The sequence below is a fragment of the Typha latifolia genome, chromosome 4 (genome assembly GCF_019914945.1).
Source record: "Typha latifolia isolate L0001 chromosome 4, TyphaL0001v2, whole genome shotgun sequence".
NCBI lineage: Eukaryota > Viridiplantae > Streptophyta > Magnoliopsida > Poales > Typhaceae > Typha > Typha latifolia.
In genome coordinates, this window is record NC_133089.1 from 615,031 (window position 1) to 640,001 (window position 24,971).

Here is a 24,971-nt window from a genome sequence, read left to right on the forward strand (position 1 = left end):
AATGGACTCGAATTCCAAAAGGAATCATCTAATTACTATCACGAGCCCATGTCTTCTTAAGCTTTTTGTCTCTTCCAAACTTCTAAGTAGACATCATTTTAATTAGTATATTCACAAACAAACAAGGTATATATGTATTTGCCATAGAAGTAATGAGAAGTTGAGAACTCATTAAAATCTCTTCCTTAATTAGCTTTTGTAGGAATTAAACATAATGTCTCAGGGAAGAGGCGGCAATTAAAGAAAGGGTTCTTGTGATGGCTCTCATCTTCCTCTTTACCCACACTGAGTTCACTGAGGAAGCCAGCTACAATGTCTCCTTCGTCGCATAGCGTGCATGATCGCCGTCGGCGCCGCCGGCTACAATGGATAGTGCAGGGGGAGTAGTTGTTTCATGTATATACATATGTATGTGTGTGTGTGTGTAGCTTTGTTGGCCACCATGGTGCAGGAATGAAGATTGCAGTCCCTGTTACTCAACTTGACATGAGCTTGAATATATGTAGTATCTATCGAATGTACTGCTTAAGTCTTCTCATGATCGAGCTCCACCAATATTATCAACATTTGATATATTAATGTCATATCTTATGTATGTTGAGATAGAGAGATATTACACTGCTATTGAGAAAGCAAATCACCATGACGAGTTTTAAAGACATTGTGTTGGCAGAGCGAGTGATCATTCTGTCACAATCGAGCAGTCTCTCGTGCATGCGCACTGCAAACCCACTCACTCCCAAGTCTCCCAAAGCTTTGATGACCTTCAAGGACACTCATGTCTCAATGGCATATATATCTTTCGTAATGCCAGCTTCTGACCCGCTTCTGAACATTGGTGAGTTTTCAGCCACTTTGTTTTGCTCACCACTTGCTCATCGCCATCTTGAATTTTTTGCAATGTTGTAGACTCTATGGCCCTCTTTGCTCATGACAACACTGCCATTCTTCCTACTCGTCGATTAAAATAGTGCTCAAATAATTAAAGAAAACGTTGTTTTTTGTATGAATATTACCGTGTAATAATAGGCTTCCTCACGTGCAGCTTACTAATACTTCACGGACATAGACGATGGATGCATATAAGAAGATGTATATGTACGTGGTCCCTCTATATCACGGCTCTGATATAATGTTACGATAGAGATAAATACTTAAGCTAATAGATACAGAACCAATGCATATTAAGAATTTGGACATTAATTCAATGAGGTAGGCTAACTACATCAATTTCATGTCCTCTTCATAGAATAGCAACGCCCATTCAATGCAATATGAACAATTTTTGTCCTTCCTCCTGTCTTTTAACGCACTCATCACTCTAATATATGCATCATTAAAGTTCTTAGTGCAACTACCCACGGGCCCAAGATTTTGGTCTCTTTGGGTGGTTGGCCAATTTCAATCATACCATTGTCTCACGCATGTCTCATTTCCCCTCCATATGCATATATATATATATGTAAACACAATTACGCAAGTCTTAAAAACTCTCATTTTCCCTCTATTCTTGTAATAGTGTAGCTAGCTAGCTAGCGAGCTCTTGAACAAGAAAAGTTTATGGCCATGGGAAGTGGCAGTGCAGGGCAAGGAACAGCTCTCATCTTAATCCTCCTATGCTTCCTTCTCCGTGCCGAATCCGCGAAGTTCACAGTCGGAGACAGCTCCGGTTGGAGCTTCGGCGCGAGCAGCTGGCCGAAGGGGAAGAGCTTCATGGCCGGCGACGTGCTCGGTGAATTAAATTCTCACATCTTAATTTTCTCTTGAGTCGATCGACGTATAATTAACTTTTGCTTCATTGTTTTGATCATTCAATTATATATATGTTTGATTGGATTAGTGTTCAACTACGATCCTTCGGTGCACAATGTGGTTGCTGTGAGCTCGGCTGGTTATAGTAGCTGCACTACTCCGGGAGGTGCAAAGGTTTATAGCTCCGGGAGTGATGAAGTCACGCTTGTTAAGGGGACGAACTACTTCGTCTGCAACTTTGCTGGCCACTGTGAGTCTGGGATGAAGATTGCTGTCACTGCTGTGTAACAAATTAATTAATTAATATATATAATTATGCATGCATGCATGCAGGATGGATTCGTCTGGTGAGAGAGTCGAGTTGTATGAGTGTGCAAGATCGATGTTAAATAAACTGAGGTTTGGTCGTTAGATCATGAACTTTCAACGCTTTTCTGGTTTTGGTTTTTCTTTTAGAAAATTGACGACAAATTATTTATTGAGATAATTATACTTCAACACTCCTAAAAGTTTTTAAAAAAAAAAGAGAGAGAGAGAGAGAGAGAGAGAGAGAGAGAGAGAGAGAGACTAAGATAGTATGTTAGTAAATTAAAATTTCTCTCATATTTCTTTTAGATGAAAAATATAATGAAAACATAACACGCATTTACTACTAGATTTGGGTCATTAATGCCAAGTTGATCCACTTACGATTATAAAAAGAGGAATTATTTTTGAGGAAATGGGAACGAGGCCCCAATTAAAGACTTGCAATAAAGTCATATTAAAAACCAGCGGCGCTTAGTTGACCAGGTGGGTGGGATCTATTTTATTGCTTGTTGACCTCCGTTTCGTCATCACGTACGTCAGAGACGAAGTAATCTACGGAAAAGTTTAATGTGAATCTTAATACAACTTATTAGGCAACAATTTAACTAAATTTGCGGGATTAGCGCCTCGTGGTTTCCGTCCAAAGCCACGAAACTCTCAGTTTCATACGTTGGTCCAAATTCGAATTTACTACTAACTAAACTTGGTCAAAGTTGCTTGGGCCGGAAGGCAGATGGCAAGTTTCAGCGTCTTCTTAACCTCGAATCCACGGTCACATTTACGATAAGAAAGGAGAGAAAGAGATAGAGAAGAATACCCAACTCAGTCTTCAGATCAAGAGAGAGAGAGAGAGAGAGAGAGAGAGATGGCAGTGACAATGGAGATCCCAAAGGAGTATGGATATGTTGTCCTTGTGCTTGTTCTCTATGCCTTTCTCAACTTCTGGATGGCGTTTCAAGTGGGCAAGGCCCGGAGAAAGTAATCGCCATTTTCCTCACAATCCAAAGTAATACTACTCTTTTTGGTCATATACTTCTTACTAAGAGTTTGGCATCAGGTACAAGGTGTTCTATCCCACAATGTATGCAACTGAATCAGAGAACAAGGATGCGAAGATATTCAACTGCGTCCAGGTACGTATTTTATACTAACTTGGAATATGTTAGCATGCTATCAGAGCTGAATATGTCGTATATTGTTAGTATTTTTTATTTTTTTACGACAGAGAGGGCACCAGAACTCGCTGGAGATGATGCCGGCGTTCTTCGTGATGCTGTTGGTTGGTGGGCTGCAGTGGCCGACCATTGCGGCTGGGCTCGGTGGGTTGTATAACGTGGGTCGTTTCTTCTACTTCAAAGGTTATTCCACTGGTTCTCCTGATAACCGCCTCAAGCTCGGGTACTTATCCGCTTTCTGGTTGAGTTATTCGTCTCTTTGTCTTTAGATTTATTCGTGTTTTCTCATGGTTGTTCGTCTTAACAGGGGGCTTAGCTTCTTGGCGTTGTTTGGGCTCATATTTTGCACTGCTTCCTTTGGGGTTAATCTGCTACTCCGTTGAGTGCTGCTGTGAGATGGAGTGTTATGAATTTGTTTTGATGCCGTTTTAACTGTGTGTTCGAGAATAAATGAAGGGTTTTGGAGAGAAATATATATGGTTTTATTATCTGATCTATTCTGGTGGAGGACATCTTAATTTCTGTGTGCTAAGACTACATGGGCCACATACATTTACTTTTTAATACCCAAATGTCAACTTGCATGAATTGACTGTACATAATATCTAAGGTGAATTGCATCTTGTGGTTTGACTAAAATTATTAAGGAAGAGTTTCATGATCCACACAATTTCATCAAACAGAATTGTTATAGCAGAATTCATTTTTATAAACACTTCTCAGTCCAATAGTTATATTGGAAATCCAATATCTGGTTGAGAACATCAATAAATCTGACCTTTTAACAGTAGGATGATAGCCTAATGATTAGGGAACTCTCTATTGATTATAAGAAGAAGCATATATTGTTGAAATGCAACAGAGATGAACATCAACAAAAACAACAATGAAGTTGATAGCTTACCATATATGTTGAGTACAATTCACAACATATGAATATAAGAAAATGAGAAGCAGACGAACATCCAAAACTGTTAAGAAGAATTCTAGCAAATACAGAAACTTTTGTTACAAATATAATCTCCAAATATATAGGTCATGATGGGGAACTTCGCTTTCTCGCGGCAGTCAATCTCCTCTCAGCATCTGTTGCTCTATTGCTTACCACAAACTTGCGCTCTCCTTCAAGGGGTAAAATGTCATCATCTTCTTCTGCCTCATCGTCGTTTTCTCCAAACTTGAAAGTGTTACGCTTGGTGAACTCCTTCGGCTTCTTCCATACATGGTCTTCAAACTGACTTCCCTCTTCTTCTGCTGGGCGGTCGCAATTGCACTTCAGACAGACCTTGTTCCTTCTGAAGTTCAAAAAATCACATCTAGAAAAAAAAACAATTGTACCCAAGTCAACATCCCAGTGATAGATTAGGCTTCAAAGGTACTTGAAAAAAAGAAGTTAGAACAATGAGAAAGAGTGTCAGAAATTTACGAGGGACATTCCCATTCCCCTGGGTTGAGCTGCCTCTTGGGTCGAGATTCTTGGCAACGGAAGCATTTCTTGTTGCGGGAGAAATTCATAAACTGACATCTGGACAAACAAAGAAATGGATGAGTCTGTTCAGTCCTTGGAGATGGGATTTTTTTTTTGAAAGACTTACTGTGGGCAAGTCCAGTCGCCCAACTTCATTTCAGTACTGCCAGAGTCAACTCTCTTTGGGCCATCTTCTTTGCATTCTAGGCAACGGAGATTTCGAGCAAAATTTAAAAAGTTGCAGCTGAGAAAAAAAGAGAGCTGTTTATTAGATCTTTAAGGATGTGTGTTAAATGTCTGACCTTTATAACCCTTAGATTATCCATGGATGCTTACATAAGAGGCATAAGAAATAACCATGTTACTTGTCAAGTGATTTTGGGAAAACTACGAAGCGGATAAATATCCATAGTATCAAAATATTCAAAAACAGTTAAAGTAGCTAGCAGATAATATCCAGTATCAGCTGAAATCAGAGCAGAGCTCAATTTTAGTGTTCCAATAAAGATTGCATGACCAATAATGGAATAGCAAGTGTCAGTTATGATATAAAGATGTCTGAAAGGAGAATGATATCACCAGTACATATAGTTTTTGAAGAGTTAAGTTTGATAAGAGGTCTGTGAAAAGAACCAGAATATTTGTTAACTACAATTTACTAATTTCTTACTGAAATTAAATGTAGCAAAAACATTGTTAAAGGAACAAGTGTAGTACAAGAACATACTTGGGGCATAACCAATCGCCTCTCTTCATTTCAACACCAGATTGTTTCTTATTGTTCTCGGCGATCTTTTTAGATGGTTCCTTTTGAATGGGGGAATTCACTGCAGGTTTTGGAAGGGATGGATCAATTGTTGTGTCACTAAGCTTAATAAGCTCTGAAAGTAGCTTCCTCGCAGACTCCTGAACATTCTCTTTGACAGAAGATTCGCCTCCTGATAGGCTGACTGGATTTACTGCATAGGTCATTAAAATACGCACTAAATCCACTGTACGAGCTCCTTCATCTTCCTTTGCTACGACATATGCTTTATCACAAGATCCACGTAGATTGCAAGCACTGCATACCTGCAATTACACGAGTTACACTGCTAGCTTATAAGTCTACTGTTATGCATAAACTTGATCAAGCGAATATTATTTTCAACTCCTGAATCAAAATAGTATAAAATTTAAATGATTTCAGTCTTTGAAGTAAATCAACTTACATCTCCTTCATCAAGCTGCAAAAATGCTCTCAACCTTTTTGCTGAATTGACAGCTTTTCGGAATAGATTAGGGCATCCACACTCAACAACAGATTGGATATCACTCTTAGGAAGGGATCTGCAAGAAGAGACATACTGGGCCATAACAAATGCATGGTGGTATATCTTACAATAAATCCAAAACAACTGTGGAAATAAGAACTACACAGATAATTGGACCAATGGTTTGGTAAATTCTTATCTTACATGTTGGTTAATGTGTTGTTGTTAATCTCCGGGATAGAGGTTATCGGGTTTTTAAGTTTCAATGAAAGCTGCGGCTTTTTGTCAAAAAGACTTAACTAAGTCTAACCATACAACTCTTCCATATTCTGAAACAACATACATCAGAGCAAATTAGCCCAAAAGCACACAAAACAACTACAAAATCAATTGGATACAAATTGCATTTCCATACTCATGTCGTAGTTTTCAATAAGCAAATTGTTCTGTCTATCCATAATGCCGGGGTAAAAACACGACCGTTTAAGTAGTCATTTGTGATTATCCAAAAGAAATCCAAAAGATCACCAACACAATTGCATGATAGGTTGCTGGATCAAAAGAAAACAGTAGCACAACGATCGCCGCCATCATAACATCCGATCAAACAAAGGATATGTGACGAACCTGAGGATATCGAACCGCTCGCGGGCGAACTTGAGGCAAGCGTTCTTCACCCGATTCATATCCGAAAAAGGGTCTGCGGCGGCAGAGACCACACCTTGGGCCTCGACCTCCGCTGCGGCGGTGGAGCTCACACCTTGGGCTTCGACCTCGGCTGCGCCGGCGGGAGGGGGTCTCTCGAAGTATCCCTTGCTCTTCAGCTTCTCCAGGAACACCTCCCACTCCGGCCACGGGTGGGATTCTGAGGCGGTAATAACGGCGGGTGCCTCATCGGCGACCTGCGGGGAAGCATCGACGGCGCTACTGGCGCAGAATCGAAGGGTGGGAAGAGTGGGTTTAGGGACAGGGCGGAGGGGAGAGATGGCGAAGAGGCGGAAGTGGGAAGAAGAGGAGGAGGTGAAATAGAAGGGATTCTTGCGACGGTAGGAACGGAGAAGAGAGGAGCTGAGGTGGAGAAGCCTCGTAGTCGCGGAAGCCATGTAAAGAGACGGTGTGAAGAAATGAAAGGGTAGGGTTTTAAGCACAATAGGTGAAAGGCCAAAGGGGGTTTAAGGTTTGTTAACCATGGCCATGAGGATGAGGAAAGGGTGACGTGGCAGCATCTTGGAACTAGATGAGGTTGGGCTGGGTCAGGCCCAGGCCCAGGCTCAGGACCAAATATAAAGGTCCAAATATTTTCAAGTCGAAATCAATATGTACTTGGTCGAACGAGGAATTTAGCAGGGAAATTGGGAAAACCAACCTTTTGGGCCGCAGTCCACCTGGCACCGAAACCTGTTTGACCGCGTCCGCATCTTCGTGTCTTCGATTCTTGATTACTTTCCGTCCCCCCCTGAAACAAACCCTAACCCTTCTCCCTACCCTACCTACCCAAATCAATCGCCCCCCCCCCCCCCCAAATCTAAACTCGTTGCCTGCCCTCATCTCGAATCCAGATTCAATTCCCCAACCCCCCCAAAAACAAATCTATCTCGCCTCACCCCACCTCTTCCCTTTCCCCGATCCGGCTCGCCATGGCTACTCCTGCTCCCACCCAAACCCCAATTCCAACTCCGACCCCGACCCCGACCCCGACCCCACCTCTCCAATCCAACCCCAAACTCACCTCCGCTCGCAAGCTTCCCATCAAGCGCAAGAACCCCCTACTCCCTCCTGATCCCACCACCCCCCTTGACTCCCCCAATCCCCTCTCCGACGTCCCCGACGACGCCTCCTTCGACGACGACGAAGCCGACGACGACGAGACCGCCGCCGGAGAGGAGGATTCCAGATCGCCGCCGTTCAAGTTCCACCGGATATGGTCGGAGTCCGACGAGATCCGGTTCCTTCAGGGCCTTCTTGGATGCTGGTCCCAGGGCTTGGTCTTCCCACGCGATCTCAATCTCTTCTACGACCAGTTCTCCGAGTCGATGCCGCAGCCCTACACCCGGTCGCAGCTCTCCGAGAAGCTGCGGCGGCTCCGCAAGAAGTTTCGGGTCATGTCAGGCCGCGTCGCGCGCGGCCAGGATCCGTCTCGCCTCGCGCCGCATGATCGCGATCTCCTCCACCTCTGTACTCGCCTTTGGCATCCTTCCTATGCCTCTTCTTCGCCTTTCTCCTCTCCCGATGTCGCTGCCCCAGGCGGCGGGGGGAACAAGCGACGTCGTCCTAATCCCCGGGCCCCATCCGCTCGTCCCCGTCTCGACGCCAACCCTCCAGTTACTCCTCCTCCTTCTCTTCCTCCTATCACTAATAACAACACTACTACTCCTACGGAGGAAAAACCCCTCCTTAATGATACCATTCTTGTTAACTCCCACCCTGTGCCTGTAAAAGAGGAGCCTTTTCCTGTAACAGCAGCTGGTGCTGCCAAGGAGGGACATGAGAATCTGCTTGCAAGAACTGTGTTGGATGTCTTTGAACAATGTCTCAAGGAACTGCAGTTGACCCTTGGGGATACCTCTACGGCCAGTGTGGATCAGAATGACATTTCGAAGAGGTGGAGAGCGCAGCGCGTTGCGGAGTTGGATGTGCTGGCTCGGCGCATGAGGTTGGTTCTCGAGGATGCGGTGGAACATTGAACTTGGAAAGTTTAAATTCTTGCTTATCTTGTAAAGAAGATGGATTGGATGCGCCAGTAGTTTCTCTTTGAACTTTATTCGTATTTTGATTCCTTTTTTGTATTCCGTCTGTAAATCTGTCATCTACCTATAGTTAGCTTGCTTCTTATGTTTCTGGACGCATAACAAGTGTTTGGCTATTGATCAGTGAAGTAAATGACAACTTATTTTGGAAGAAATGTTTGTTTGTGGCATTTAACTGGACGGTAAGATTGTTTATCGATTTCTTGCTTTTCTAGCTTTCGTTTGTATGGCGTTACTATCTACTGGTTGTCATCTTGAAGAAGAGTATAAACATATGCTAACAAGTATTCTCGTTCGCAAGACAAATTTGATAAGAAATTATGCCTTCTCTAGCTGCCACAATGCAACCTGAACTTTTGGTTTGTAGATTTGGTTAGTAGTACTATATTGGTTCTGCTTGGAGTGGTACAGGCTGTGTTTTTCATCAGCTATAAGTACAGAAATAGTTAATTATCTACAAAGGTGTCATTTTTTCTGGGATAATTTCCTTGCATCTTCACTTTAGTATTTTATCAACTCTCCTCTCATCTTAAAGATGGAATTTTAGACATGGTGTTTTTTATATATTATGCTAAACATTGTATTGACCTTAATACATTTGCCACAATCCTCTAGCAACAGGGTTTAAACTAGGCAATATAGGAGGAACCTGAAGCAGTGGATTAAGACCGATACACATGCATCTGTTCAGTTTAGTATTTTATCAACTCTCCTCTTGTCCTAGAGATGCAACTTTAGACATGGTGTTTTTTTATATTATGCTAAACTTTGTATTGACCTCAAGACATTGCCACAATCCTCTAGCAACAGGGTTTAAACTAGGTGATAAAAGAGGAACCCGAAGCAGAGGATTAAGACTGATACACATGCATCTATTCAGTTTTGCGAGTAGTATATCTTGTAGGTCGAAAATGGCTTGTTAGTAGGAGTGAAAACGGATCGGGTAGTGTTTAACCTATATCCGGATCCATATTTTTAGTCCGGATACAGATTTGGATATGGATATTGGACGGATAGCAAAATTTAAAGCTATATCCTAACTAAATGGATACGGATAATTTTCGAATAGAGAATTAGATCTTAAACGGATATTAATTAAATTTAAAAGAATTATAATATTTTATTTAGATATAATTAATACAAAAATATTAATAGTTTTACAACAAATAAATTTTTTGTATGTCAAATATGTAAAATTAAAGAAATTAATCTCTATAAATAATATATAATGCATTATTAGTAACAATATTAATATTTACTATTTAAATAAGTAAACTAAAAACTGTAAATTATTTTAAAAAAGGGTAAACGGATATCCGATATATGTATTCGAATCGAAAAATATATACAACCCGTATCCGAATCCGTATCCGATTTTTTTTCAAAAACTTTCCGTATCCAAATTGGATAGAAATTTTCTATCCGAATCCGATCCAAATCGGGTCGGATAACAGGTCGGATCGGAGTTAATCCGACTCATTTTCACCCCTACTTGTCAGAGTGGAGCTCACACAAAATGGCAAACTTTTAGCAGTAACAATGTAACTGTTAGCAATGAGACTGAGGTTGCTTTTTTCTGTTGGATTCTTCTAGTTGCCTTTCATGGTTTTATTGCTCAAAAGCTTTTTTGTTGTCTCTAGGGTTGTATCGTAGAATATCTATTTCCATACTTATGCATGTTATGATTCTTGAGGTACAATACTTTTGCTAATTTATGTTCATAATACATTGTTTTCTATGTTTCTAGTTATCCAATTTAATGATGCGATATTCATGATGGAATAACTGGATATTCTTTTTCCGCATGGACAACTAGAAAGAATCATCTCTACTTTCGTAATGTTTGTTATTTTAATAGTTGATTCTTTTTTTCTTGAAGCATACATTATGCAGATGAAGTGTAATTATTGGGATTCGCTTGGTTGGCATTTGCCAAGAAACATACTTGTTTTATAGTCTCTGAGAATATTAATTGCTTTGATGTCCTCTTGCAAGAGCAGTTACATCACCTCATGTAGCTTTAGGAGGATTTTATGTGATTATGTGAAGAGAAGACAAAATGTTTGGTGGTATAATGACTCTAAAACAGTATTGTTAGCTTCTTGATTTCCAGATCCATCTTGCTTTACTTTTGTAACATCTTACAGTCTTCTGTTAACAATATTTTGAGATTTGATCTGACAAAAAATCTGACATGTCATGCAGGAAGTATGTTGAGGTTCATTATCATTTTTTGTGAGGAGGTACCAGCATCAAGGTTAATTTAGTTTCTCTTCTCAGTGTTATGATAGGATTCTTGAAAATTCTGTTAACCCTTTAGTTTGTGATTCATAAGTATTGATAGTATTATATTATGCATTTGTATCTCTGCTGGTTAGTTACTTTGACAAAGAAACAAGCAGCTGTGTAATAGTATCCATAACCATAGAGCATTAATCATGAAGATATTGAGCCATGTCCTGCAATTGCTATGCTGAGCTTTTTTATTTCAGACCGATGATATGCAAGTTTCTTCCTTGTTTTACGCTCAAATCCTTCCTTAATAAATTTTCGAAACTTTGCTCTCTGTCCATATTTTCGAATGGCATTTAAACAGCAAGCATAGATGACCTCTCTTTTGGTTACTGCAAGCCAGATAATTCTGCATTCCAAACTAATCCAAGCAATCAAAAACTCTTCTACTGATGTCATTTTTAAAGTTCTGGAACAGATCATGTTTTTGATGCCATCACCGTGGAAAAAACAGCACGAAGGAAATGACAGCTGAAGATCATAATCGCCCAAATCTGTTTCCATAACTACTCATTTTGACTTGAGTACATAAACTTGGTGAGTACAATACTGCAAAATTCTCTTTCCTTCGCCGGTCATAAACTTTTGCAAGTTCACACGATCTAGTATATCAAGTTATATATTTCTAACATTTTGTGTTTTAATGCAGAAGAACAGCGTTATCCCCTCTTATCTATATAGCATGCTGGATATCTCGCACTATCACGCTCCATACTGTCAGGGCACTGTCTTTTTATTTTACCGGTATTTATTGATTCGATCTTGGTCGGTGATTGATAAGTAAAGCGTTGGTCAGAGTCTTGCAACAATTCAAGGTGGATCAATAATCCCAAAGGAAGGCTACATTGGAGAGGCTCGTAGTGTCATGTGGAAGTTTGGTCATGCCAGGGGAAAGAGCTCCTGCTCCCCTCTTTCTTTCTTGGTCACTTTAGCTTTAGCAAATTATTTGGAAACATAGCATTCTCGTGAAGGAGGTCACGTAATAAGTCTCTGCCATGAGGAAAGAGTTCCTGGCCCTCCTCTTTATCTGTTGCTTTAGAAAGTTATTTGGGAGCATAGCATTCTTGTGAAGGAGGTCATGGAACAAAGTCTCTCTCACTCGTAAATTTTTTCTCGCGGGAATGTAAGTTTGAATGAAACATTAATAAACTCAAAACAAGGAATTATTATCGACAATCTGAAATTTATAAATAAAGAATTAGAGATCTCATATAAATAATGAGAGATTTAGTTTTATTCGTGAGATTATGACCAAATCTCATTAGGGCTTTAGTATCTTTCTTCTATAAAGAGAAGGATTAGAGAAAAAAAAAACTGATAGTTAAATAAGATTTATATGAATAAAATCACTTATTATTTTTTTGTATAATATTTTTTTTACCAACCATCAAGCATCTCACTTGACAAAGCACTACTCTAATTACCAAAATGTAATGTTGATTTGTTAGACAAACTAATTGGGGAAAAAGTGTAATTTATTTATTTGCTATTAGTTTTATTTTATTGAACAATTAGAACATTTATTTATTTTAGATAATGGGATATATCTGATTTATTATATTTTTATTTTAATTTCCAGCAAATAAAATATAGATGATAATTATAATGTGAGAGTATCTTATAAGATAAAAATATAGATGGTACTATAGAGGTTCCTACTTGATCTTAGTCAGATCGATTATCTAAAAAAAAAACCTGGGACGCTAACATGATAGTGATTAGTAATACAATGTGGCCATGATTTAGAATATGTATCCAAGATATTAATTTCAACATATATGATAATGATATGCAATTTAAAGTAATATTCATAATTTATGTACAATGGTTTGGATAGTATTGAAAAATCTTGAATATTGTATTTATAGTAGGTTTACTTACTGAATATCCAGCTTATTATTATTATTATTATTATTATTATTATTATTTAAGAAATTAAGATAGTTGATTAGATAGAATACTGAAAACTAAGTACATTTTCTATTGTGTCAACCTTCTCTTAGGTCTGATTATTATTTGAGCTTTTTACGATCTTTCCCATTTAAGATTAAAATATGGTCTCCCCCTCTCTCCCTCTTGTGGTCTTGTGGCATATTTAAAAAAGAGTCCATTCCAGGTCTCTCTTCCGCTCTCGAACATGTTGTCTCCGGCGACGATGGCCACGGACCGCATCAGCGGTCTCCCGGACGGCATACTCCACCACGTCCTCTCCTTCCTCCCCTTGGACGGTGCCGTTCGCACCAGCGTTTTATCTTCGCGGTGGCGCCGCCTCTGGTGCTCCAATCCCGTCCTCCGCTTCAAGTTCTCCTTCGACGAGTCCGACAACCGCGACGTCGCCTCCATCGTCGACCACTGCCTCCACGTCTGCTCCCCTATCCCTAAGCTCAGGTCCGCCATCTTCCCAACCCACGACGCCGGCGATGCCCTCACCCGCTGGATCCGGTTCGCTGCTGAGCGCGCCGTCGAGGTTCTCGTCATCCGTCGCCACTACGAAAGTCCGCCCTTTTACCTCCCCCCTCTTCTCTTCGAGTGCAGCTCCATATCATCTCTCAAGATCCAGTGCAGCCGTTTCCCTTCTCCGATGCCGCCCGTCGTCCTCCCTTCACTACAAACCCTCGATTTCGACCGGGTCGACTTCTCCAACGGCGACCTCAACGCCTTGCTCGCATGTCTCCCTTCGTTGGAGAATCTCACCCTGACACTCTGCAGGAGTGTGAGTCGGCTCGCCATTTCCTCCCCTGTGATGAGGGAATTAGTTGTTCACAAGTGCTTCGGGCTCTGTCGGTTCGAGATCGTCTCTGCTTCCAACCTCCGAGTTCTCAAATACAATGGTCCTCTCTCAATTCTCGGACCTTTGAATGGGATCCCCAATCTAGAAGAGGCAAACCTACGGTCCAACGAGTCATGCAACTTCAATAACCGCCTCCAATGGGAGGAGCTCATTTCCACCATCTCCGGCGCAAAAATACTCTGCATCGACACTTGGTTCCTTCGTGTAGGTTACTCCCCATTTTCTCAGTGGTTTGTTTTCTTGTTCTTTTCTGGGGCTTATCGCTTTATACTCTCTTCTTCAAGTTCTTCCTTGACCTGGGGACTCGGCGAATTAACGCCTTCAATAGTCTGAAAGACCTGCACTTGTGGCCTATCCCCAATTCCTTCATGGGCGATTCTAGTTCGAAGTCCGAGCCGTTCACTGGAGCTTCCATTCGTGCCCTTGCCTCCGCCCTCAAAAGCTGTCCCAGTCTTCAGCTACTCTGTATCCATGTGTTCGAGTCTCGCATTGCCTTCTTTGTTTCGTATGTTAATAGGGTGGATGTTGTTGAGGAGGGTGAGGCGGAGAACGTCGAGGACGACGACGACGATCCCCTTGAAGAATTCGAGGGTGTTGGGTACACCTTGCCCAGTCTCAAGATGGTGAACTTGATCGAGTACTCCGGCAAGAGGTTCGAAAATCGGTTAATGCGCTTCTTGCTCGTCAAGGCGGTGAATTTGCAATCCATGTCCTTAATCTATGAACCAAATGGGGAAGACAAGCTACATTGGATGCAACAAGAGGTCAATTCCTGGTGTATAGCTTCTCCTACTGCATGTGTTTCTCTGTCAGAGTATGACGATGTTTGCCCCAAGGATGAAATGTTTTCAAATGATGAATCTGATTAAGATCATATGGTTTAGGATCTGTATAATTTCTTAGACTGTATTACACTATTAGTGATACATTTGGTATATTGATAAGATTCAGCCATTAGGCGAGCCCAACCACATTGGGTTGGGCCCTATAGAGAGACAGGGGGTATTTGATATCTAGCCTCTCTGACTAGTTATCTATTTGCATTTGCTTTGTATTTGCTTATTCGCAGATTAGGCTGAATGATAGTTGTATTTGTTTTTTAGTCCTTTGCTTGTATTAGTTATTTATTTATGTGGATTAGTTGGATTTAAGTATGTTTGATTCAACTAATTGAGTCAAGTCAATGAGTTACTTATAAATGTTGTGGTGCGCACCTAAGTTAAGAATTTTTAGATTATTGAAAATTCTAGCTTATTTCTCTTCCTCTCTGTTCTCTCTTTTGTACGACCCCTCCAAGCTTTAGCTAACTTAACCACTACTTAGCGTTATCATTGTTGCCTACCTCCTCGATTTGCAGCACCCTCCTCCTTTTCCCTCTTCATCTTCTTTATTAACTATAACTACCAACCATTATCAACCATCTCCACTTTCATATAGCCCTCCTTAGTATTTTCCACAACCACCACCCTTTTCGGTGCCACCTCATCATCGTCAACCTATTATCTTCATTTCATACTTAGGAGTTTATATCTCAATTTACGAAATCCCAATATAATATTTCGAGATCACCATCTATATCTTATGATCTACCTAGTCAATTATCAAAATTTTAAATTCGTTGAAGAGCTCCTTTCCTAACGAACAACGTATCTAAATATCATGTCAATCCAATTCCATACCTAATTGGTGTAATGATTCTTGAGATACAATACTTTTACTCATTTATGTTCATGATACATTATTTTATATGTTTCTAGTTATCCAATTCAATGATGGAATAAACTAAATATTCTCTTTCGGCATGGACCACTAGAAAGAATCACCTTCGCTTTAGCAGTGAGTTACTATTTTGTTATTTAATAATTAGTCTTTGTTTCATGAAAGCGTACGTTATGCAGAAGAAGTGTAGGTAATGGGATTCGCTCGCTTGGCATTTGCCGAGAAGCGTTCTTGTTTCATAGTCTCTGAGAATATCAATAGCTTTGATGTCCTGTTGCAAGATCAAGTACAGGTTTCTTGTAGCTTTAGGATGATTTTATGTGATGAGATGTGATTATGTGAAGAGAAGGAAAAAGACTTGGTGTTATAATTGCTTTCTTTACTTTTTGTATCATCTTACAAATTTCTGTTAACAATGTTTTGAGATTTGATCTTACAAAAGGTCTGACATGTCATGGAGGAAGTATGTTGAGGTTCATTATTAATTTTTGTGAGGAGGTACCAGTATCAATGTTATGATAAGATTTCTGAATATTCTGTCAACCCATTAGTTTGTGATTCATAAGTACTGATAGTGTATTTTATTATGCTTTCATATCTCTGCTTGTTATATACTTTCACAAGGCAACAAGCAGCTGTATAAAATTTAAATCTCAAGAGTAGTATGATATGGAAGTTTGTTCCTGTGCATCAACTTTTCTAATTTATCTACTATTAGCCGAGTCAGAAAGGGAGATCTCCACATGTAAATGCAGGTAAAGTCGAGCAAACCTCTTCCTGCATGAATTAATATGGCTTGAAATTGGGATCAAAGTTTGAGTTTCGAGTCCAATATATAGTCTTTTGACTTCTTCCCCAAACTCTTGATCTTGTCCTAGATTCATGCAACTGGGCCGTTGACAGTTTCAGACGAATTATACAATCCAATAGCAGCCAGCCCACTTATGTTGTCTTCTCCTTTGTTTTCTACGTGTTAATGAGGACTAGACTAAGTCATACATTTGTTCTTTCTTTATTACCTTCCATACGTTATGGCCAGTATATAGTACGATAAGATAGTTTTTTTTTGGTGTGGTTATTTGGGAAAATAGCCAATAATTGTTGAATTCTCCCGACTCTCCCTTTCTTTTATACCCAACATTTGCTTCTCTGTTCTTCCCTGGCCCCACAGCATCCTTTTTCTCTTCCCACCTAAAGCTACTGCATCACTTTTCTGACTCCCTCTTCTTCCTCCTCGAATTCTAATATTTCTACTATCTGGTCTCAATTTCCATCGCCATTAAAAGCTTTCTCCTCCTGCCCACCAATCAATACATATCTCTTCCCTGTACGAAGTTTCTCTGTCAAAAATTATAACTTTACATCCTACTCCTATCCAATCCCATAGATTGGGAGGTGGAACAAAGAGAGCAAGGAGGAGGGTCCAATGGCTGCGAACAAGTTTGCCGCCATGCTACATGGGAACACCCATAGGATGGCATTTATACTTGTGTACGCAGTCCTCGAATGGATACTAATAGCCCTCCTCCTCGTCAATGGTCTCTTCTCTTATCTCATCACCAAGTTCGCATCTTTCTTTGGCCTCAAGCCCCCATGCCTCTTTTGCTCGCGCATTGATCACCTCTTCGAGCCCGAGGAAGGCCGGCTCGGCTACCGCAACCTCCTCTGCGATGCCCATGCCGAGGAGGTCTCCAGTTTGGGGTACTGCTCCCACCACCGGAGGCTCGCGGAGGCCACCGTCATGTGCGAGGGTTGCTCGCCGTCAATGCCGGAGAGGAGTGGGACCGAGGCGGAAGAGGACCTGAGGTGTTCTTGCTGCAAGGTGGGTATGGAGAATGAGTTGTACTCGCCTTTCTTCTTCTTGGATCCTTCTTGGGGTGTTTTGGAGTATGCCCAGGATGCGCATTTCGTCGAACAGGTTGCGGATGAGGGGAAGATGGTATGTCTTGATGGGGATGAAGAAATAGCAGGTGGGGAGCTGGAGCAGGAAGGTAAAACCCTCATTGAGTTATCTGAGGATTATTCCTCGGGAGTTTCGGGTTCGCAATCTGACAGGATGGTTGATGAGGAACGTTTGGTTCCGCTGGAGGTGATCAACGTAATGACCATGATGAAGAAGAACCTTGTCTCATCGAAGCTTTGTGGAGCAGATGATAGAGAGATGGACCATAATTGCGCAGAGAACAAAATTAGTGATTTTGATATTGGAGGAATTGTGGAGGGAAAGATGATGTTAGATTCTCCTACTGAATGGACTGACACTGCTAAAGAGAATTCTTCAGCTACTCTTCTTGTAACTCCTATGAATCTTGAAGAGAATTCTTTAATAGAAAGGGCTGATGCACAAGAACATTCTCTGGTGCTGGTGGCTGGGATGACCAACATTTTTTTTTGTTCATCTGATCATGAATCTGCCATCCCTCTACCGGCTTCTTTGAGTCTTGGAGGGAGTGTTGATGTTGTTGTGGAAGCATCAGCAGCTGAAGAAGAATTTGTCAGGACACGAGGTAACTTTCGTTCTTATCACAGAAATGTTTAGTTTTCTCTCCTTTGTGTGTGATTTCTTATAGATCCACGAGTATATATTTTGCTATTTATCTTCTGAAATGTTTTCTTCTGATTGATAAATATAGCTTTTAAGAAAGATAGCAAATTCACAGAAATGGACGAACAGGTCGATCAGATTCATGTTGAGGAGCCAATTCATCTCTCATTGGGCATAGACTATCTGCTACCAGAAATTAATAAGGAAACAACTGATAATGACCAAGGTAGCAATTATTTTGATCCCTGAAACTATTGATTATTACAATCTTCCTTATGAAGTTAAGAGTACAAGACACCATTTGCTTTATTTTTGTTCTCTTACATGATTTATCTTTTTTTAAGAAGTAGCAGCAGCTGAAATAGAGCCAGTGGTGAATATTCTCAAAAGCTTAGACTATTTATCTTCTGAATGTCATGAGATTGAAGAGCAGAGAGCACCAGAGACACCAACTTATATTGAAGGTATTCATGGTTTGCATAAAAGGTTTCAATTTGAACGAAAGGAAACTTGGATTGAGTCATTAGATGAAAGTGTGGCCAGTGATATCGAGGGTAATGAGCCATTAACTGTCGATCACCTAAAATCTGCTCTTAGAGCAGAACGTAAAGCATTGAACACATTGTATTGTGAACTTGAGGAGGAGAGAAATGCTTCTGCTATAGCTGCCAACCAGACCATGGCAATGATAACTAGGCTTCAAGAGGAGAGAGCTGCGATGCAGATGGAAGCATTGCAATATCAGAGGATGATGGAAGAGCAATCAGAGTATGATCAAGAAGCCTTGCACCTTTTGAATGAGATGATGGTGAAGAGGGAGAAGGAGAAGCAAGTTTTAGAGAAGGAACTGGAAGTGTATAGACAGAAGATTCTGCTTTATGAGGCCAAGGAAAGGAGAAGGATGGCACTGCATATGGCCAATGGGATAAAAAGAATGTCTTCTGTCTCGTCCAGTGCCACAGACAGTGATGACCTCTCTTTTGATTACTGTGAGCCGGATGATTCTGCATTCCGAATTAATCCAAGCAATGAAAACTCTTCTACTGATGTCATTTTAAGTTCTGGAACAGATTATGAAACTGCAAAGCATCTAATTACACTTGACGAGTCCTTTGCTGATTTTGAGCAAGAGAGGCTTTTCATACTAGAACAACTCAAGGTGTTAGAGGGAAGGCTGTTCACATGGGAAGATGAAGATTTGGGTAACATAAACAGTCACTCAGATCATACCTCAGAAGAAAACCACCATGATTTAAATGAGGACTATGAGTTTTTAGCTGATACTTTACATGGTTCCATGAATGGTTACCCATATAATTTGGATAATAACCATAAGCTTCACTATAATGGAATGGATGCAAATTATAGAGGAATTAAACTTCTACCACTTTTTGATGCCATCACTGAGGAAAAACACTTTGAACATAGCATGAAGCAGGGGACAGCTGAAGACCACAATTCACCCAAATCTGTTTCCAGGCTTGTGAAAGAGCAAGAAAAGATTGCATTTACAGAGAATGTTGATAATATCTATAGGAGGCTACAGGCTCTTGAGGCGGACTCAGAATTTCTCAAGCATTGTATCAAATCCTTAACGGAAGGCGACGAGGGAGTGTATCTTCTTCGAAAAATTTTGCAACATCTTCATGAACTCAGAATCATGGAACTTCGGGCAAAGAATGCTGGGAATGTTCTAGCTTAACTCTTAGCCTATTCAGCACAAATGAAGGTAACCTCTCATTTTGACTTTTGAGGGCATGAGCTTGCGAAGTTTTAATACTGCAAATTTCTCTTTCCTCAGTGAATGTGAAGGAGTTTTTGTTGGTTATTAACTTCCGCAAGTTCACACGACCTAGTATATCAAGTTCTATTTTAAACATTCTCTGTTTCAAAAGGGGAGAAGGTTATCTCTCTTATCTTTATAGCATTCTAGAAATCTTGCACCACCAAGCTTCATGTCATCGGCACTAGCTTTTTAATGCATAGCTACCAAATTTGCATCAACAGCTCTTTTAGCAGTACTTTTTATTTTTGGGAAATTAATCTTGTTGACAGATAGTGATTGCATGATTGATGATAAAGAAGTAAGATGTTGGTTAAGTCTTGCAACAATTCAAGGTCATTAATCCCAACAGAGGCTACATTGGGGAGGATCTTATACATGAAAGTTTGTCACTGTGGTGTCATGTGGAAGTTCGGTCATGCCAGGTCGAAAGAGCTCCTGGTCCCCTCTTTCTTTGCTGCTTTAGCATGTTATTTGGGCTCTCATATTGATTATAGGATCTGCATTATCTTTTCTATAGTGCAAAATGCATGAGCCTAATAGTGGTGGGCAAGCTATTCATGATGCCAGTCTATTAGAAATCATTGTCTTCAAAGTTGGCCAAAGTCACATATTCCAGTGCCAGCTCCTGGTCCATGTATATGCAGCAGTTTAAAAGAAAAAGCAGACAGAGTGCAGCTTCTTTAGTTGTTTCCTTCTTTCTTTTTTCCTTGGAGAGGAAGTACTTCTTGTTTGATTCTATTTGGGTATTGCATTTGAGTACATAATACATGTAAGATACCTTTGCCGAACTTTGTGTGCTTCTTGTTCCACCTATAATTTTCAAACCCATTTTGTACCTTTGGCCATGATCAATTTGTAATCACTGTTTTCTTGCAACTTGAGTAATTTAGCTGATTACTTCTATCTGGTCTGGTTAAAAGAGACCTTTCTGAATGTGGCCATGTGGGTAATCCAGGAATATGACATAATTTTGCTATCATGCAATTTGTATTGTCACAGCTAGTGCATTTACACAGCACCCAGTGTGTTGTGCACTTGTACTCTTATCCCCTATAGTAAGATCACCTTTTTGAGAGAACCATACCGTTATTCTTTTGGGGCCCATTTGGTTGCTAAGGAAAAAAAAATTAAGATATATATAAAATAGGCACTTATCATGGAATTAGTGATGGGTGTCTAAAAATAATTTGATTGAATTCGTCATAATTTAAAGTTTAAACAATAAAGATACCATTACAAATAACATCAGAGAAGAAAATCTGATGTCAAAATATTTTCATTACATATATAGTATAAAATATTACCAAGTATATTATAGATTTGTAACATTATATTATTTAATATGAATCTAACTTTTAAAATATGGCATAATACGTCAGGTAAATAATACACAAATTGGAATTGCAGAGTTTGGATAGAGAGGTTGAGAGGGCGAGAATTGTCATTTGCAGGATTGGATAAGGCATTTGGTTATCCATTTTTTATCCCACCTATAAATTGAGATAAAGATAACGTAATACATAAGATGTATATAAAGAAAGATTATCTAGTGAGATGACACTCTTTTAGCAACATATATTTTAGATAAAGGGGAGGTTTAGCCCCCAAAACAAAGAGGTAAGACAGGCCCTTGTATTTTGGAAAACGCATCGTCGTCCCTCCTCGGCTTCTACCCCTTGTCAGGGTGCAATAAGAGCAAACGAAGCGTCCGTTGGAATGTCGAGGCATATCGTCGAACACCGAAGTCCAGACCCCTCAGCTTCTCCTTCAACCTTTGACCTTCCTCTCATCACCTATAAATTAATCCAACCTCCCATTACTGAATTCATCCATCTCCAACAACGAATTTGACAATCCAAAACAAACACCTTCCTTCCAAGAAAGATGGCCAAGTTTGACGCAAAGAAGAAACTACCCACCAAAGAAGAGATGACCAAATCCGACACCATCACTGCCTCTTATGACAACCACATTCGCCCACTTCTCGACGCAGTCGACCGCCTCCGCCACCTCAAGGTCATGCAAGAAGGCATCCAGCTACCCACCATCGTCGTCGTCGGCGACCAATCTAGCGGGAAGTCCTCCGTCCTCGAGTCCCTCGCCGGCATCAGCCTCCCTCGTGGGCAAGGAATCTGCACGCGCGTCCCCCTCGTCATGCGTCTCCAGAACGACCCCTCCGTTGTTGAACCCCGACTAGTCCTCGAGTACAGAGACAAGAACGTGCCCACCACCGAGGCCGGCATCACCGCCGCAATCAGAACAGCCACCGATGAGATTGCCGGCAACGGAAAGGGCATTTCCGACACGCCACTAACTCTCGTCGTTAAGAAGAAAGGAGTCCCTGACCTCACCATGGTCGACCTACCGGGCATCACCCGCGTCCCTGTCCACGGCCAGCCGGACAACATCTACGAGCAGATATCGAGCATTATCATGGAGTACATCGCTCCCAAAGAGAGCATCATCCTGAACGTTCTATCCGCTACGGTCGATTTCCCAACGTGCGAGTCGATCAGAATGTCGCAGCAGGTGGACCGCAACGGCGAGAGGACGCTTGCGGTGGTGACAAAGGCTGACAAGGCGCCGGAGGGATTGCTCGAGAAGGTCACCGCCGACGACGTAAATATCGGCCTCGGTTATGTCTGCGTCCGCAACCGCGTCGGCGATGAGTCCTACGAGCAAGCGCGGGCGGAGGAGTCCTGTCTCTTCGAGACGCACCCCCTGCTCTCCAAGATCGACAAGTCCATCGTGGGCATTCCAGTCCTCGCGCAACGCCTCATGCAGATCCAGGCGTCGAGCATATCCAAATGCTTGCCGAACATCGTGCAGAAGATCAACGACAAGCTCAGTCGGAATGTGTCCGACCTCAATGACATGCCGCAGAACTTGTCCACCATTGCTGATGCCGTCAGGGTGTTTATACAAATATTGAAGCACGTAAGGGACTCGCTCGAGAAGATACTTATAAGAGGAGAGTTTGATGAGTTCCCGGATGATCTCGAACTACATGGCACTGCTAGGTTAGCTGAAATGCTCCACAAGTATTCCACAAGCCTACCTTCTAAGTGCCCGTTTAATGACGAGTTGTTTCTGATGGAAGAGATCCAAATCTTGGAGGAGATGAACGGTATTAGGCTCCCAAATTTTCTACCCAGGTCTGCCTTTCTTACCATCCTAAGGAAGAAGGTGGACAAGATTAGTGAAATGCCTCGTGAGTTAGTGGAAGATGTCTGGTGCTATGTGGAAGGTGTTGCTACACAGATGTTATTAAAACACTCTCGAAACTACCCGCAGATACAATCTTCAATTAGAAGCGCAGTTCATAATCTGATTGAGAAGATGAGGACAACATCTATGAAGTTTGTCAAGGAGATGATCGCAATGGAGCTCGTTGCTGACTACACCGCGAACCCGGACTACATGAAGACGTGGACAGGGTTAATGGAAGACCAGAAGGTGTTCATGGAGGCAATTAAGAACCATGGGTTGCCAACAACATTGAAGCTGAAGGTATTTGGCGAGATCGAAGTTCGTCATTTGAGGCAGTCCGCAGAGTTAGCAGAGCAAGCATTCGACATGCGGATGAGGATGAGTGCATACTGGAGGACGATTGTGCTGAGGATGGTGGATGGCCCAGCATTGCATCTGTTGTACAGCATCAAATGCTTGGTGGAGAGTGAGATGGAGACGGAGCTGGTGAACCAGTTAGTCGGGCCACGCATGACCGGGTTAGAGCGCATGCTGGAGGAATCACCATTGGCCGCCGGGAAGCGCGAGCGTCTGCAGAAGAGCATCCTGCTCTTGAAGCAGTCAAAGGACGTGGTAGCCAACCTAATGGATCGGATAGCTATTGATTGATAGGGAATACTTAATGTTGCCCGTACTACAATTGCAGCTTCTAATATATGTGGTGAATGGTGATCCTATGCTATTTCTTAACGACGTACTAGACCATATATTTTTGTTTTAGGGTTGTTCTAGTCTTTTAGCAATATTAATAGTTGTTATGTACCTGTAGCTCATTAGCTGCATTGCTACTTTGCAGTTTTTGCTCTAGTCCTTAATGTCGACATTTATGATGTGGGTTAATATTTATCACTCAGTTTCAGTTCATTTTCATAGCATCAAGTGGGATTCTTTGTCAACGATTTTGTTCTATGTTATCAAAATTCTGTAGTGATACCTACAGATGCGGTGCTCTAACATGCTAGAGATACTGTTTACTGTATCAAAATAGTCTCACATATAAATGCAGAAGAGCTCAAGATTTACAGGTAAGACACATGCACCCATACTTTCACACACAAAAAAAGTTAGGAGAAAGAAAATCTAAAAAAAAGAGATCAAGGATGTCAATACGATAATCATTTGGATGGCACAAATGAAAGATGTTCATGTTGGTTTTGATAACATAGAACAAAATCGTTGACAAAGAATACATATTAACTTATGCATTTTTCTTTATCTACAGCACCGGGTATATTTCCCCAAGGGTGTCCTAAAGTTCCCCCACCAAACTGTAGTACGGAATCATCTCCAAAGATATCGATCAGAGCATGCCGGTAATGATAGGTGGATCTGGTAATTGGTCTGTTCCGATTCTGATAGGTGCACCTGACATGGCATTTCCACGATCAAATAATACCGCGGCGAACCCTCAGACGACCCATCTAAGATTAGGGGGGAGATCCTCCGTAATGGTGACCCTTTGACTCTTCCACGGACTTCAAAGGCGATCTCTGTTATGGAATTTGCCTTCCAGACAGGATCAGGAGTAGGTGTGAACATGGGCATATAATAGGCTAAATCCAAATTTGGTATTAACCTCAGTTGACATCGCAAGAAGATCGGCCGGGGATCTTCTTTCTAATGATCAGAGTCTTATAGCCTTTTTCCAATGAAGGACTGAAACCACCTGACTCCTCTTCAACCCGAAGCGAGAAAGAGAATTTGCCTACCCTTGGCAACTGCATAAATCACTACAATTTGTTTTTCAATTGGAAGTGGTGAATATTGTGGTTGTTTGGGCACTTCTGTAAGCCTTGCACCTCTATTGAGTAATGCCTTAGTCGCAGCATCAAGGTCTGACCCAAATTGAGCGAAGGCGGCCACTTCGCGATGGAAGATCATATCA

General features: G+C 41.3%; 7 protein-coding genes and 1 long non-coding RNA gene across 16 annotated transcripts; 7 read left to right on the forward strand and 1 right to left on the reverse strand.

The window, feature by feature from the left end:
* Positions 1-1,325: 1,325 nt before the first annotated feature.
* LOC140787086 (basic blue protein-like) lies at positions 1,326-2,200 on the forward strand. The gene is made up of 2 exons (XM_073135839.1): positions 1,326-1,732; positions 1,841-2,200. Exons 1-2 carry the CDS (start codon positions 1,561-1,563, stop codon positions 2,038-2,040), a joined length of 372 nt encoding a protein of 123 aa, XP_072991940.1. The 5' UTR covers positions 1,326-1,560; the 3' UTR covers positions 2,041-2,200.
* Positions 2,201-2,785: 585 nt separating this feature from the next.
* On the forward strand, positions 2,786-3,707 carry LOC140786932 (uncharacterized). The gene is made up of 4 exons (XM_073135650.1): positions 2,786-3,039; positions 3,119-3,194; positions 3,287-3,459; positions 3,544-3,707. Exons 1-4 carry the CDS (start codon positions 2,927-2,929, stop codon positions 3,617-3,619), a joined length of 438 nt encoding a protein of 145 aa, XP_072991751.1. The 5' UTR covers positions 2,786-2,926; the 3' UTR covers positions 3,620-3,707.
* Positions 3,708-4,107: 400 nt separating this feature from the next.
* LOC140786956 (zinc finger protein VAR3, chloroplastic-like) lies at positions 4,108-7,324 on the reverse strand. The gene is made up of 6 exons (XM_073135680.1): positions 6,585-7,324; positions 5,916-6,033; positions 5,432-5,775; positions 4,832-4,948; positions 4,663-4,761; positions 4,108-4,552 (listed from the first exon to the last, which is right to left on the reverse strand). The coding sequence occupies exons 1-6, from the start codon at positions 7,058-7,060 to the stop codon at positions 4,273-4,275; spliced, it is 1,434 nt and encodes a 477-aa protein (XP_072991781.1). The 5' UTR covers positions 7,061-7,324; the 3' UTR covers positions 4,108-4,272.
* A 76-nt stretch (positions 7,325-7,400) lies between these two features.
* Positions 7,401-8,859, forward strand: LOC140786957 (uncharacterized). Its single transcript, XM_073135681.1, has one exon. The coding sequence runs from the start codon at positions 7,595-7,597 to the stop codon at positions 8,639-8,641; it is 1,047 nt and encodes a 348-aa protein (XP_072991782.1). The 5' UTR covers positions 7,401-7,594; the 3' UTR covers positions 8,642-8,859.
* Positions 8,860-9,953: 1,094 nt separating this feature from the next.
* On the forward strand, positions 9,954-12,170 carry LOC140787057 (uncharacterized). Its single transcript, XR_012108741.1, has 3 exons — positions 9,954-10,961; positions 11,415-11,533; positions 11,646-12,170. It is a non-coding gene; the product is annotated as an uncharacterized lncRNA (long non-coding RNA).
* Positions 12,171-13,080: 910 nt separating this feature from the next.
* Positions 13,081-14,986, forward strand: LOC140785712 (F-box/LRR-repeat protein At3g26922-like). The gene is made up of 2 exons (XM_073133679.1): positions 13,081-13,991; positions 14,072-14,986. Exons 1-2 carry the CDS (start codon positions 13,134-13,136, stop codon positions 14,654-14,656), a joined length of 1,443 nt encoding a protein of 480 aa, XP_072989780.1. The 5' UTR covers positions 13,081-13,133; the 3' UTR covers positions 14,657-14,986.
* Positions 14,987-16,680: 1,694 nt separating this feature from the next.
* LOC140785515 (myosin-binding protein 3-like) lies at positions 16,681-20,699 on the forward strand. 9 transcript variants are annotated; one of them, XR_012108472.1, is made up of 5 exons: positions 16,681-18,013; positions 18,140-18,277; positions 18,396-19,780; positions 20,107-20,259; positions 20,355-20,699. XR_012108472.1 is itself a non-coding variant. In XM_073133364.1 (4 exons), the coding sequence occupies exons 1-3, from the start codon at positions 16,933-16,935 to the stop codon at positions 19,751-19,753; spliced, it is 2,577 nt and encodes an 858-aa protein (XP_072989465.1). In that variant the 5' UTR covers positions 16,681-16,932; the 3' UTR covers positions 19,754-19,780; positions 20,107-20,699. The 9 variants fall into 9 exon arrangements, 8 of the variants coding, with proteins under 8 accessions (XP_072989465.1, XP_072989466.1, XP_072989467.1 ...); XM_073133364.1 differs by having other exon boundaries at positions 20,107-20,699; XM_073133365.1 differs by having other exon boundaries at positions 18,399-19,780; positions 20,107-20,699.
* Positions 20,700-21,721: 1,022 nt separating this feature from the next.
* On the forward strand, positions 21,722-23,695 carry LOC140787569 (dynamin-related protein 4C-like). Its single transcript, XM_073136560.1, has one exon. The coding sequence runs from the start codon at positions 21,722-21,724 to the stop codon at positions 23,693-23,695; it is 1,974 nt and encodes a 657-aa protein (XP_072992661.1).
* Positions 23,696-24,971: the final 1,276 nt, after the last annotated feature.